The sequence below is a fragment of the Dasypus novemcinctus genome, chromosome 20 (assembly GCF_030445035.2).
Source record: "Dasypus novemcinctus isolate mDasNov1 chromosome 20, mDasNov1.1.hap2, whole genome shotgun sequence".
Lineage (NCBI taxonomy): Eukaryota > Metazoa > Chordata > Mammalia > Cingulata > Dasypodidae > Dasypus > Dasypus novemcinctus.
In genome coordinates this window covers 30,168,604-30,184,108 of record NC_080692.1, presented here as the reverse complement: position 1 = coordinate 30,184,108, position 15,505 = coordinate 30,168,604, and the positions used below count along the sequence as shown (strand labels likewise).

At 35.7% G+C, this 15,505-nt stretch overlaps 1 protein-coding gene across 1 annotated transcript; it reads left to right on the top strand.

The window, feature by feature from the left end:
• Nucleotides 1-11,595: 11,595 nt before the first annotated feature.
• Nucleotides 11,596-14,574, top strand: LOC139437100 (ovostatin homolog 2-like). Its single transcript, XM_071210252.1, has 4 exons — nt 11,596-11,697; nt 12,823-12,897; nt 13,743-13,908; nt 14,291-14,574. The coding sequence occupies exons 1-4, from the start codon at nt 11,596-11,598 to the stop codon at nt 14,539-14,541; spliced, it is 594 nt and encodes a 197-aa protein (XP_071066353.1). The 3' UTR covers nt 14,542-14,574.
• The last annotated feature ends 931 nt before the right edge of the window (nt 14,575-15,505 follow it).

Sequence of the window (15,505 nt, the reverse complement as noted above, 5' to 3'; positions counted from 1 at the left end):
GTGTCAGATGCTTTTTAAGTGCTTAATATGTGTTAATCAACGTGATTTAATCATATGGGAATTATTATTAACACAATTTTAGACATGAGGAAGTTGAAGCACAGAGAGATTATGAAATTTGCCCAAGGTGGTACAAGCAGTGGTAGACCTGGAATTCCCTCCCTAACTGTGTGACAACTGTCTTAACCACTATGTTGCTCTGCTTTAAGGTTCATTTAAGTATCTTCATATTGTATTCCAGATTGTGATTGTTTCATTTTCAGGTGGTTTCCTGCTTTTATGATCATTACTTTAGTCAGTGAATGTCACCAAATTATTTAATTTATTCCTTCATTCTACAAATATTTATTGAGTTCTTATTAAACTAACCTGTCACTGCAATTTCATGACTATATTATCAACATCTGAGTTAAAGGGCTACCTACTATTAAAAGTTGTCATGTCCTTTAACTTTGACTTTGATATATGACTAAAATCTGTAATTAAGATTCAGTTTCAATATCATTTCTAGAATCCCTGAAATCATGCATGATCGGTAAGCCTATAATCATTGCAAATGAGGTTATATAATCACTTATAATGTTGATAATGTAATCAAGATCAAGACATTACATATGGGTTATTTTAATATATGAATATTTTCTTTTAGTTTTAGCATTATTTTAGATGTACCTTGAAGTGAAAATCTTGCTTGTCTTTTTCAAAGAGACAATTCAAAATATTGATATTTGTACAAATTCCTTTAATCAAAGCATAATAAGCCCAATATAGGCCTCAAAATCTGTTTTAAACATATTTCTATTATAAGAAAACACAACATTAGAATGTGTTCTTATGGTCCGTTTTGGAATGTTGTGTATTCATATATATTTTAGAGTTGGATGGCAGATTAAATGACAATTTTTATTTAAAAATTTAAACATCTCACCCTGAAAGCTGTCTGAGTGATCTACTTTGGGGATCAGCAGACCAGTACAGAGCTACACAACTCCCAGGAAGGTGAGGGACAGAGAGATGAAGAAGTCAAAATGACAAACATGAGTTACCAAGCCCCCGTGGTGGCCAATAAGGGCTCCCCTCCTGCACCCCCAAGTTATTAAGCTGGAGTAAAACCCATGGCTCACAGCAGCCAACTGAGAGGAACCAGACATCTTCCTCCCTGTTAATAATTTCAGGATAAAACAGAAAGTGGAGTCAGAGGGCGTTTCTTCAGTGAATTTGGTCAGCAGAGCCTGCTTTGAATCTCCATTCTGGGAATTCAACACAGGAATGGAAGAAAGCCCAGACTGAAACACCTCCATGGAAAGGTGCTCCTATGAGCACTATCTGCTGGCCAGTCTGGAAATTGCATGGAAAAAAACTGTTCTCAGTACTCTCTGTATCCTACCCCTTGGGAGAAAATCTGTACCCCATTAGTGAGTCCCTTTTCTGATTTTGATAACAAAAGTCAGACAATTTAAAAGACTTAAAATAATTTGAATCAAATATCCAAGAAGAGCTGTGTGTGGGGGGTAGAGGGGGAGGGAGAACCAACAACAATAAACAATAGAGAGAAATTGGCCATCAGAATAAATTTACCAATTCAGATGCCTAAACATCAGCAAAACATTACATACCCTATTAGGAAACAGGAATAGATGGCCCAACCAAAGGAACTAACCAAATATATTGAAAATACAGGGGATTTAAGACAATTAATCAGTGATAATCATACAACTCTGCTAAATCACCTCAAAGAGTTTAAAGAAAATATGACTAAAACACTAAAGGATATTAAGAAGACACTGGGCATGCATAAAGAACAATTTGAAAGCCTGAAAGGAAAAGTAACAGACCTTATGGGAATGAAAGACATGATGGATGAGATTTTAAAATATATTAGAGGCACATAAGAGCAGATTTGAATTTCTCAAAGACAGAATTAATGATTTCAAAGACTGAACATCTGAACTGGAAAAGACAGGAGAACAGAAAGAGAAGAAAATGGAAAAAATGGGACAAAGTCTTGGGGAACTGAATGACAATGTGAAAGACACAAACATTTGCATTATCAGTGTCCTAGAAGATGAGAATGGAAAAGGGATAGAAAGAATATTTTTCTCCAACAAATATTTATTTGAGGAAATAATGAAGAAAAACTTCCTAGTAATTATGGAAGACATGAATATCAATATTCAAAAATGACAAAACACCCCAAAGAAAATAAATCCAAACAGACTTGCCCCAAGACAACAATTACTTAGAATGACAAATATCAGAGATAAAGAGATGATTCTGAAAGCAGCAAGAGAAAAGCAAAACATCACATACAAGGGAAAATTGATAAGATTAACTGCCTACCTCTCACCAGAAACCACGGAGGCAAGAAGAAAGAGATATGATGTATTTAAGATACTGAAAGAGAAGAATTGCCAGCCAAGAATTCTGTATCCAGCAAAAATGTCCTTCAAAAATGAGGTTAAGTTCAAAGTCTAAACAGAAGAACAGAATGTTACCAATAGATCAGAATTGCAAGAGATACTAAAAGAAGTGTTAAAGCATGAAAGAAAAAAATAAGGCAAGAGATTTGTAGAAGAGTTTAGATGTGAAAATTACTAGGAAGGTTAAACTAAAGGGTAAGAAGACATACAATAGAATAATATAACAGAACCAAAAGACAATATGGGTGAAGTAAGTAATGCCTTGACAGCAATAACACTGAATCCTAATGGATTGAAACCCCCAGTCAAAAGACATTGACTAATTAAATGGATAAAAATGTATAAGTCATCTATATGTTGACTACAAGAGACCCACCTCAGACATAAGGACACAACCAGGTGAAAGTGAAGGGTTAGAAAAAGGTATTCCATGCAAATAGTAACCAAAAAAGAGCCGGATGTTGCAATGCTAATATGGGACAAAATATATTTCAAATGCAAAAATGTTTTAAGGAGGGAAGAAGGTCATTACATATTAATAAAAGGGGTATTCACAAAGAAAAAATAATGATACTAAATATGTATGCACATAACCTGAGTGCCCCAAGATACATGAAACACACTGGCAAAACTGAAAGGGGAAATAGGTATCTTTACAAAAATAGTTGAAGACTTCAATGAACCACTCTCAGTGTTAGATAGAATATTTGAACAGAAAATAAATAAAGAAACAGAGAACATGAATAATTTGATAACTGAACTAGACCTCACAGACATCTATAGAGCATTGCACCCCGAAACAGAAAGATCTACTTTCTTTTCAAGTACTTATGGATCCTTCTCTGAGGTAGACCATATTTTGGATCACAACACAAATCTCAACAAATTTAAAAAGATTGAGATTATTCAAAACACTTTCTTTAATCATAATAAGATGAAGTTGGAGATCAATAATGGATGGAAAAGGGAGAAATTCATAAATATATGGAGATTAAACAACACCCTCATAAAAAATCAGTAGGTCAAAGAAGAAATTGCAAGAGAATTCAGCAAATATCTTTAGATGAATAAAAATGAGAACACGACATATTAAAACATATGGGACACTGCAAAGGCAATGCTGAGGTGAGAGAGAAATTTATAGCCTTTAATGCTTACTAACAAAGAAGAAAGAGTTAAAATTAAAGATTTAACTGCACAACTGGAAGAACTAGAAAAAGATCAGCAAACTAATACCAAACCAAGTCAAAGGAATGAAATAGTAAAGATCACAGCAGAGGGAAACGAAATTGAGAAAAAAAAATAGAGAGAATCAATAAAACTGAAAGTTGATTCTTTAAGAAGTTCAAGAAAATCAACAAACCTTTAGCTAAACTGACAAAGTAAAAAAGAGAAAAGACACAAATCAATAAAACAGAAATGAGAGATGGGACATTATGAATGATCCCATAGAAATAAGAGAGATCACAAGAGGATACTATGAAAAACTGTATGCCAAAAACTAGACAATGTAGAGGAGATGGAAAAATTCCTAGAAACACAAAAACCATGTACACTGACTCTAGAAGTATTAGAAGACCTCAATAACCAATTACAAATGAAGCGATTGAAACAGTCATCAAAAACCTCCCAAAGACGAAAAGTCCAGGACTAGATGGCTTCATAGGTGAATTACCAATCATTCAAAGATGATCCTATACCAATGTTACTCAAACACTTCCAAAAAATTGAACAAGAAAGAATGCTACCAAATTCATTCTACAAAGCCAACGTCACCTTAATACCAAAAACAGATAAAAATACTACAAAAAAAGAAAATAACAGACCAATACCTCTAATGAATATTGATGCAAAAATCCTCAACAAAATACTTGCAAACAGAATCCAAAAGCACATTAGAAGAATTATACACCACAATCAAGAGAGTTTTATCCCAGATATGCAAGGGTGACTCAACACTAGAAAATCAGTTAGTGTAATAAACCATATTGGTAAATCGAGGAAGAAAAATTACATGATCTTCTTAATTGATGCAGAAAAGGCATTTGAAAAAATACAGCACACTTAAAAAAAAACCTCTAAAAGATAGGAATAGAAGGATGTTTTCTCAATATGGTAAAGTACATGTATGAAAAACCCACAGCTAGCGTTGTACTCAATGGTGAAAGACTGAAAGCTTTCCTGCTGAGATCAGGACAAGCCAAGGATGCCCACTGTCACCACTGTCATTCAATATTGGGCTACAGGTTCTAGCTAGAGCAATTAGGCTAGATAAAGAAATAAAAAGCACCCAATAATAAAAGGAAGAAGTAAAACTTTCACTATTTGCTGATGATATTAACTGTATTTAGAATCTCCTGAAAAAAATCCACAAGAAAGCTATTAGAACTAATAGATAAGTTCAGCAAAGTGGCAGAATATAAGATTAATATGCAAAAATCAATAGCATTTCTATATACTACTGATGTGCAATCTCAGGAGGAAATCAGAAAAAAAAATCCATTTATAATAACAATTAAAACAATCAAATACTTAGAATAAACTGAACCAAGGACATAAAGGACTCATATTCAAAAAACTACAAACATTGCTAAAAGAAATCAAAGAAGACTTAAATAAATGGAAGGACATTCCATGTTCATGGACTGGAAGACTAAATATCATTAGGATGTCAATTCTACCCAAACTGATTTACAGATCCAATGCAATCCCAATAAAAATCCCAAAATCCTTTTTTTGCAGAAGTGAAAAAAACAAGTTATCAAATTTATTTGGAAGGGCAAGGGGTCCCAAATAGCCAAAAATATCTTATATAAGAGGAGGTTGGAGGACTCTCACTTCTGGACTTTAGAGCTTATTACGTAGTTACAGTGCTAAAAACAGCATGATTGGCATAAACACAGACACGTTGACCAATGGAACTGAATTGAGAACTCAGAAATAAACCCTCTCATCTACAGTCAAGTGATTTTTGACAAGGCTGTCAAGCTCTCCCAGCCATGCCAAAATAGTCTATTCAACAAATGATGCTGGGAGAACTGTATATCTATATCCAGAAGAAAAAAAAGAAGACATGTATCTCACACCTTATACAAAAGTTAACCCAAAATGGATCAAGAATCTAAATATAAAAGCAACAACCATAAAACTCCTAGAAGAAAAGGTAGGAAACCATCTTCAAGAACTTGTGGTAGGCTGTATATCTTAAGCCTTACACAAGAGCAACAAAACAAAAAGTAGAATTAATGGGATGTCCTCAAAATTAAGCACTTTTGCACTTCTGAGGACTTTGTCAAAAGAACGAAAAGACAGCCAACTCAATGGGACAAAATATTTAGCAATCACATATCGGATAAGGGTTTAATATCCATGATATACAAAGAGATTGTACAACTTAACAATAAAGTCAGGAAGTGGACTTGGCCCAGTGGTTACGGCATCTGTCTACCACATGGGAGGTCCACAGTTCAAACCCGGGCCGCCTTGACCCGTGTGGAGCTGGCCCACGCACAGTGATGATTCAAGCAAGGAGTGCCCTGCCACGCAGTGGTGTCCCCACTTAGAGGAGCCCCACACGAAAGGAGTGTGACCCCTAAGGAGAGCCACCCAGCACAAAAGAAAGTTCAGCCTGCTGAGGAATGGCGCCAAATGCAGGGAGAGCTGACACGACAGGATGACGCAACAAAAAGAAACACAAGTTCCCGTGCCACTGACAACAACAGAAGCAGACAAAAGAAGAATATGCACCAAATAGACACAGAAAACAGACAACTGAGGGGGAGGGGGAAAAAGGGGAGAGAGATTAAATAAATAAATAAATAAATAAATAAATAAATAAATAAATAAATCTTTAAAAAAAACAATAAAGTCAAACTATTCAACAAAAATTAGGCAAAAGACTTGAAAAGACAACTTTCCAAAGAAGTAATACAAATGGTGAAGAAGCACATGAAAAAAATGTTCAACATCACTAACAATTAGGGAAATGAAAATCAAAAGAACAATGCAATATCATTTCATACCTATTAAACTGGTCACTATTAAAAAGTCAGAAAACTATAAATGGTGGAGAGGATGTGTAGAGATAGTAATGCTTATTCACTTTGGGTGGGAATGTAAAATAGTGCCACCACTGTGGAGGACTGTTTAGCAGTTCCTAAGGAAGTTGAATATAGACTTACCATGTGACCTGGCAATACCATTACTAGGTGTAATATACCCAGAAGAGCTAAGAGCAGACACAAATAGACATTGCACACTAATGTTCATATTGCCATTATTCACGATTGCCAATAGATGAAAACAACCCAGGTGTCCATCAACTGATGAATGGAAGAACAATTTGTGGTGTATACACACAATGGAATATTATGCAGCAATAAGAAGAAATGCAGTCATGAAACATGTGACAACATGAATGAACCTGGAGAACATTATTTGAGTGAAGCAAGCCAGGCACAAAAGGGCAAATACTGTATGATTACATTATTATGAACTAAATGTATTGTGTAAACTCATGGCGTTTATCATTAGAATATAAGTCACCCGAAAACAGGAGGGTAAAGAATGGAAAGCTAAGGGTTAATCAATGTGGAACTGGTAAAAGGTTTGTAAATCTTTGGAAATGATTAAAACATATCACAGTATTTGTAACTAGCATTGCTAGGTATGACACTGAGTATGACAGTAGTTGAAAGGGAAAGTCTAAGGTCATGTATATTACCCAAAGGAAAGCTAAAAACTGTAACAAGGGACTCTATAAGATAGTAAAAGCTCATGTAAAGCAAAAATATAAACACAATTACACTAGACAGAAGGAAAAGAATAGCAGCTAGGTATGGTAGGGGAAGCATAAAGAAGATTGAGAGGTAATGAGTTTTGGTTGTTGTTCTCTATTATTATTATCATTATTATTGGAACAATGAAAGTGCTGTAAGAGTGATTGAAGTAATGAATGCACAAGTATGTGATAACCCCAAATCCCATTGATTGTACCCTTTGGATGGATTTATGCTTGCTTAATATGAATCAATAAAATTGATTTGTTATAGAAAAAAATACCACCTCTTTGATCCTCCAACTGTTGTCAATGCTCGAATTGCTTTTGAGTTTCATAAGAACAGGGCATAAAAAGAAAACTTCAAGTGTAGGTGTCATACTTAAGTTAAGTAACAATTACCCAGGAAGACTCCTTGCCTTAACGTAGAATTAGAAGTAAGTCAATTGTCATAGAGACGTTTATTTGTGAGTTTATTTGAACTGAAAATGGAGTAATATTTTTCCTTTAAGAAATTTGTCTAATTGGATTGATTATTTTGATATGATGAGTGACTTTGAAAATTAGTTTATTTGGTGAACAATAAATGTAATGATGTGCCGGTCTGTGGTTTTAATGAAAATATACTTAATGTATACAATAAAATAAAGCCTTTTATGAGATTTTATATTAACAAAGGCATATTTAGATAAACAATAAATCAATTTTCCCCAAATTTCTGAGCATATTGGGTTAAAAACTGTCTCTAAGTAAGAGGGCAAGAAGTATAATTGGTAGTCATTTTTGTGTCCTGGTAAACTTCTTTGGCATACATCATAGAAACTAAGACTTGAATAATCCTAATAACTGAATTCCAAATCCTTTTGCAATAGAAATTGTTTCCAGTGTTTGGCTTTCAAAAATTTAAAAAGAACATATTCGATTTATCAGCTGGTAGATGATTAAAATTATTTTTAAAAGTTGATTATAATATGACCTTTAGCTTATGTCTTAGAACCTTAAAGAATTAAATGATATTATAATGACAAAATATCCCCATTTCTATCTCTCTCTTTATGTGAATGAGGTTACTTGGTGTTTTCATGTTGTAGCAGTCTAATATCATTGATGAATTCCAAAAAGAAATATTGGGTTATGCTTGTAATCTGATCTGTACCTGGGCGTGATTGAGTTACGATTAGGACATTTACTCCCCACCCACTCACAGATAAAAGGCATGGCAAAGAACAGAGTTAGAACTTTTGATGCGAGAGTTTCTGATGTTGGAGTTTGATGCTAAAGACTTAAACCAGAGCCCTGGGAAGTAAGTTCACAGAGGAAAGAGAAGCCAGCCCCAGGAAGGAAGACATCTTGAACCCAGAGAAAAGCAAGCCCCAGGTACATGGGAACCCAGGAAGTCTGTATCCTAGCAGACATCTTGCTCCAAATAGGCTTTGTGACGGAAGTAACTTATGCTTTATGGCCTGGTATCTGTAAGCTCCTATCCCAAATAAATACCCTTTATAAAAACCAACCAATTTCTGGTATTTTGCATCAGCACCCCTTTGGCTGACTAATACACATGTATGCAATAGGAAATAGAATAGGAATATTCCAGAATAGAAAGAGAATAGAAGAAAATATAGGGATAGAAGAGATAGATGGATCTTATCTTATTCTAGCAATGAGCAATATTCATGAAAGATACATAAACCGATTGGGGGTGTGGGGTGGATAGTGAGTGCCAGGTGGAATACAAGAGTGGTTTTATTATACACAGCTTTTAACTTATAACATTCTGCCAAAATAGCTTGTTTGTTGTTTTTGTTGTTGCTGTCGTCATCGAGAGTAGCTGTAATTGCTCTATTCACCAACTTCTATACTTGCCTGATCAATTATGTTCCTTGGCAGTGAAATGATTGGATTTGTATATAGAAGGAGGGCATATAAACCTTGTAAAATGTGATGTTAAAAAAAGAGTTTAAGGGTATAATTTCTTTGGGTTTTCTTCTCGTAAAGGTAACACAATTAAAATAATCTTAAAGAAAGGATATTAAGCAATAATTAAGCCAATATGAGCCGGTTATTGAACTAGGTATATTCACATGTTATATGTTATTTGTCCTCAAAACTCCATAAGGTAGAAGTTGTATTTTTCCATTTATGGATAGAGAGCCTGAATCTTAACAATTAAAATTTAAATGGTCATCTCATCCCAGTAACGTATCTAACACCAAAGACCAGGGTTCACTCTTACCATTCTTTTTCTTCTAACTCCCATGTGATAAAAAATCCTTTCCTTCAATGTTGTATTTCAGGTTATCAAAAGCAGCTATTTTTTAAACACCCTGATGGCTCATAGAGTGTCTTTTTGGATAGTAATCAGAAAGGAAGCATATGGTGAGATATAAAATTTGTATTTTAAATAATGATATGAATTGGGTTTGGGGGAGAGCTGGTGGGATTAAACCAGTGCAGATTTGGGGAGAAGAGTGGGTTTCAAAGTGAATTTACAGAAGATAATCAAATAAAACTAAAAGATTTGAGTGTTCTAATTATAATGCAACTATCTACCTACAGTGTAGTGAGAACTTGCTTAGCTGTCTGGTCATTTAATGATGACTCCCCATTTTTGCACAGTTGATTAAATTCATGGAAACTGGTACATTTTAGTCTGAACTAATAAGACAAGAAGGCCCCAAATATCTAATTACACCCATTCTGTCTCCATGTATGGATAATATTGTGGACTATATAACAATAACTTTGCATGTAAGCATACTGAAAATTATCTACTCCAATTGTGTTTATTACTATTCACAACTTTTTACTGATGCAAAGAAAAGATCCATTATCAATAAAGACTGGTTCCAGTCAATATTAGATAAGTTGGATGCAATAAATAATTTCTGCACTTAATAGCAATTACCCAAAGGGAATAATGGCAATGAAACTTTTGAGAAGCTGACATCATCACTTCTTTTTCACCTAACTTTAACTCTGGTCACGTCCATTACAGGCTCACTGCTCTTACGTTTAAGACATTAGAGAGAATGAAGGATTACGTTTTCATTGATGAACAAACTCAGAAACAGACCTTAATCTGGCTTTCAAGCAAACAGAAAGGAGATGGCTGCTTTAAAAGTGATGGCAAACCTTTCAGCAATGCCTGGGAGGTGAGAGATTAACAGAGTTCTATGCTTTGACTCCTTTGCATTGCCTACACTCTTTATCTCTGGTCTACCCAATCTGGCACGTGGATATCTTGATATTACTCTTTCTAAACCTTGAGCTGGTGGTCTATTGGTCAACAGCCTCAGTCTTGCTGTGTCCATGTTTAGCCACAGCCAAGCTATAACTCCTCATGAATCTCCTTGTTGCCTTGCTCAGTCTTTAGTCCTCCAGGCTACCAGTTTCCTGCAATAAATAAGTTGTAGATAGGGCAGGGAGGAGAGAGAGAGCTCTTAGAGAGGAAATATTCATAAATTTGGAGGCAAATTACACATTAAGGGAAGGGACCTCGAGGAGATAATCCATTCCTATTTGTGGATGGTGAGAAACTTTGGAGAGGATTTAGAAATTAACCTTGTTTCAATGAAGCAAACTTTTCCAATACCTTCCAAATGAAGCACAGAAAAGCAAAACCTGCCCTAGGACAAAACACAAATGAGGTAAATTGTGCCCTTAGCAGAACCCACCCTTTCTCTGTTCATGTTTGTGGGAAACAAAGGCATGTCGTTTCCATGGAAGCAAGTTACTTCCTTGACCACTGAGTCAAGCTGTCCCTTATGATTATTGGTGCGGAGCACAGTCTTGGCTGGGTCAGCACACCTGCAGGCAGAACAATACATATAGAACAGAACAACCTGGGTAACAGGATTTATGAGTATAGTTACTGATTCTTATAATAATAGTTCCAGTAAAGTTTGTTGGGTTTTCATCAATCACTAGTTAATATAGTCTGAGGTAAGGGTAATAGGTAACTTGATTTTTTGCTGAATGTCACGTAGGTTAGGGGTATATATACTAGCCCCTCAACTCAATAAACTTGTCCGATGAGCTTGAGAAATCAATGCTCTCAGATCCCCTGAACCCAGTCTTTCTTTGTCTTTCATTCCCGATACCTTGGGTCACCGAACAAGACTCCGACAATGTTTAGGAACATCACTGTGCATTCGCCCTTCCTTCGGACACCCTTTCTTTGCAGAAAGATTGTCCATTTCCAACCTGTCTTCTGTTTATTTTATACCCTAAACTTTGTGTTTCCCTCTCAATGCTCAAAATCCCCAATCATAGTATTTTGGATGCCCTAATATGCCTGAATATCCTGGGCTTTTCCTCTATTCCCTTCTTCATAATTACCACTCCTATTCTTGGATTTGGGCATGTAAAAGATATTAAACTAATCCACCTGAAAACATGAATGAACAGGGAAGTGGATGTAGTTCAGTGCTTCCCACGATAGAGGTCCTCAGTTCAATCCCTGGTACTTCCTTAAAAAATGAACAACAACTACCTATGGTAAGTAATTTTAAGGCAGAATGTCTTTGAATCACTTTAGTCTTGAGTCATGTGGGAAAATGTCTTTAAATTATTCCAAACTTACTCCTCACAGGGGGCAGACCCTAATGGAGAAGACTTTTGTTCTCATGTGGGAGATGCACAGAATTGTCTTTGTTCTTCTCTAAAATATCTTCTCCACATCTCTCTTTTTTATTGGATTCATCTCTGATCAGTGCTTAGCTTGACTAAGCTTACCCAATTCTTTTCTTAATGAATTATGAGAGAGAGAAGAAGGGAGGGAAAAGTTGTGTTATATTGGGAGAGAGAAAGATGCAAAGGAAAATTGAAAACTTATACTGCAGAAGAATGGCGATAAAACTTTCCAAACTTTGTGTGCTCCATATCCCCATATCTTATTTTAGTTCCACCATCTGCAGTTTTTGCACCTTGAGAAACTTTCTTTTGTGCAGAAGAGGGGGCTACCTTGGGCTTAAATAGGGAAAAATGAGGGGTTTATACTAGATTAGTGGATCCCAAATGCCAGCCTGAATGCTATTTGCATAGCGCACATTATAATTCATTACCCTGTATTTTATTACTGACTTTCTGAATTAGAAACTCCTTTGTGTGTCTGGTGCATGTAAATTTGAATACCCCCGTGGATTATGACACAATTGGAAAACCATGTAATTTATAAATGTCTTTCTAATTTTACAATGTGTGAAATAAGGTAACTCCTAGGGAGGGGATTTTCAGGAAACTTCACAGCAGCTTTCTGTTCCATCCCTTCAGATACTATTTGGGGTTTGTTTTTTTCTTATTACCAGACAGAGTCAAATACTATCATATGAATTGCTTGGACTACATGTTTAATACCAGGCCACATAAATAAGCTTATATATGTCATTAAGCCTCCTTGAGGTTAATTGTGCCATGTTTTATTTTATTATAACATTGGATCTTGATGGATTATTGCTCGGGTATCATGGCTAGTCATCATCTACTTTAAAAAGCATATCCTCGCACATATTTTATGAGTGGTGGGATTCATCCAGGATTTCTTTCACACATAGTTTTGCTGTATATGAGCAGCTGTTCGTTTGTGCTCTCCTGTCTATATGACTCTTGCTCTTTTGCACCGAGGTTGGGGATGAAAAGGACCTTTCACTCACTGCCTACATTGTTGGAGCGTTCCTTGAAGCTGGCCTCAGTCTCACTGTATGTCTTACCATCACTTCGTGGTTTCAGTCACCTGACTGCACATCTAATAGACTATGGATTCAAAGGGACATGAAATTCTTAGGATGAAAATGCGAGCACTTAACTCATTAACCCCCTTTAAATTGATGTGATCCCAACTTTTTTTGATACAGAGATACTTTTGATGAACACTATTGGCTTCTTCCTTAGGGGGAATGTACATATGCACACGTACACAAGTTTTTCTTACAACTTCAAGTATTTATGTATTTGCTAAAGTTCAGTGACGAATTTCCAATGAAGCACCTCACCTAAAGGATAGCCATAGCCCAGGATTCTGGTTCCCTAACCAATTCATTGTACAGGTATTTTCACCTTGAGCATGGCTCATCCTGACTAACTGCCAATACATCAATCAGACAACCTCATTCTAAAATCTATTCCTAACCTAAGATACTAGGAATTTTCAGGGTCATTGGTTTCAGTGATCTCAAAAACCATCCTTAGGGACCTCTTTAGGCACATAAGCCTCAATTTTAGGTATTAAGAGTAAACATCTCAGGTCAAATCATAAATTCATATGCTTTGCCTCACCAAAGAAATTTATCTTATTAACTAAAACATTACTGTTCAATTATAGAAACTACCATTTTATTACTACTTAAATTTAATTTTTCAGGTACTAATAATGTCATTAGACATTTACTTTAATTGTACTTTTGAACTATAATACATATTTTTGTGTAAAATATAATTCAATGATATGTTGTTATATACATTTCAAGGAATGATTATTTTAAATATGTAGCAAGTTTATAAAGAGTTCAGACATTATTTTAAAATATGTTCTTCTTTCTGACTAGTTTCCTGCTCTACGGAATGGGCTCTTTTGCCTACAGGAGGCATATCAAAGTGGTGTCACTAATGGCTATAATCATGCAATTCTGGCTTATGTTTTCACAATAGCTGGAGACGAGGAGAAAGCAGAATCCTTACTTAAGATCCTGGATCAATCTGCTACAAAAACAAGTAAGTAGTATCAGCTTTTGCTCATGGAGATGACCTTGAGAACAAAATAATGAAATTTTTAGCAATCATGTATATAGGTATCCTCTCATCACTACTGTTTCTATTTCTCTTATGAAATTTCTCAGTGGCCCTTTATCTTCAAGGATCATTTTATATTTTCTATTTGTGTCTTTCTCTTTTCTGCCATTTTCGTCTCAAATGAGTGGCATAAAGGAAATCAAGCATGGTGACCATGCCATAGACAATAACAAGGGCTTTTGGAACTTAGGAACGTACCACTTTTGATCTTAGGAAGTTGCTATTTGAGCCAAGAATGAATCCTTTGTATTGCCAATCACCTGCTGTTTATAGACACTGTGTGAAAATTCTCCCTTTTACTCAGATAATGTAATACATTGGGAAAGAGCAAAGAAACCCAAGATGGAGGAATCCTCCTCTTTCCTTCCTCGGGCACCTTCCGCTGAGATTGAGAAGACTTGCTATGTGCTGTTGGCTGTTATTTCCCCAAAAATTCCTGACCTTGTGTATGCTAGCAAGATTGTGTGGTGGCTTGCCCAGCAGATGAATTCTCATGGAGGCTTCTCTTCCACTCAGGTGATGGATGTGGGTCAGATATTAATGTCAAGTGTTTAAGACAGAAGATGCTACTTGATAATAATTTATCTAGCAAAAATGATCACAGAAAAATGTTTCTGAAGTGCAGAATAGTTGATATTGTAAATCCTATCTTATTATTCAATAATTATTTATTGAGCTATTTTTGTGTATCAGGCACTGTACTAGAAGTCTCTATATGAATGAGTGAAATGAGGTCCCCTTTTCAAAGAACTCATGCCCTATTTCTATCTCTGCATTTACATAGTTAAGATAGAATATAAGTCAAAAGAGAGTGTTGTCATAAGCACGAGAGTCTTGATGGTAAATTAGATTATCTGATGGTACTAGGGTCAAACTGATACTGAGCAAATGCAGGTTCCTTCCTCCCCATTCATCTTAAAGCCAATTCCTGAAACATGGGGGTTTCAAAGACTGAAAGAGTTTTATTGTTTGCTCAAGCAACGGAACACAGTGGCCTCGTGACTCAAAACTGCCTTCCTGATCTGCAGAAATTCTAATATTTTGTAACATCAGGGTGCCAATGACTAATTGGGGTGGGTGGAGCTGAACACAGGCTCCTTCATTAATAAACATTAAGGGGCTAGACAGGATGGATGGGGTCAGGTAGCAAACCAGGATCAGACACAAGGATTTGGGATAGGAGAATACAGAACAAGGTCTCTCATATGGATATTAAGCAGAAGTGGGTAGAGTGGTCACCATCCCAATAGTCAGGATACACAAGGTTGACCTCAGTCTAGAACTTCCATCACAACAGAGGGCATACACAAGGGTGAAGTGGGCCCACTCTAGGCAGCTTCCATAATTTCAGGTATTCACCTTTTGCTATTGTGTAATATAAAGGCATCTATGTAATGATTTAATAATCATAGTTATTTGCTAATTCTTAACCCTTGTTTACATGAATTCATTTTTGCAAATGACATATTCTTCAAAGGTGAAGAATTTTTCTCGATTTCTATGGCCTACACATTGGGAA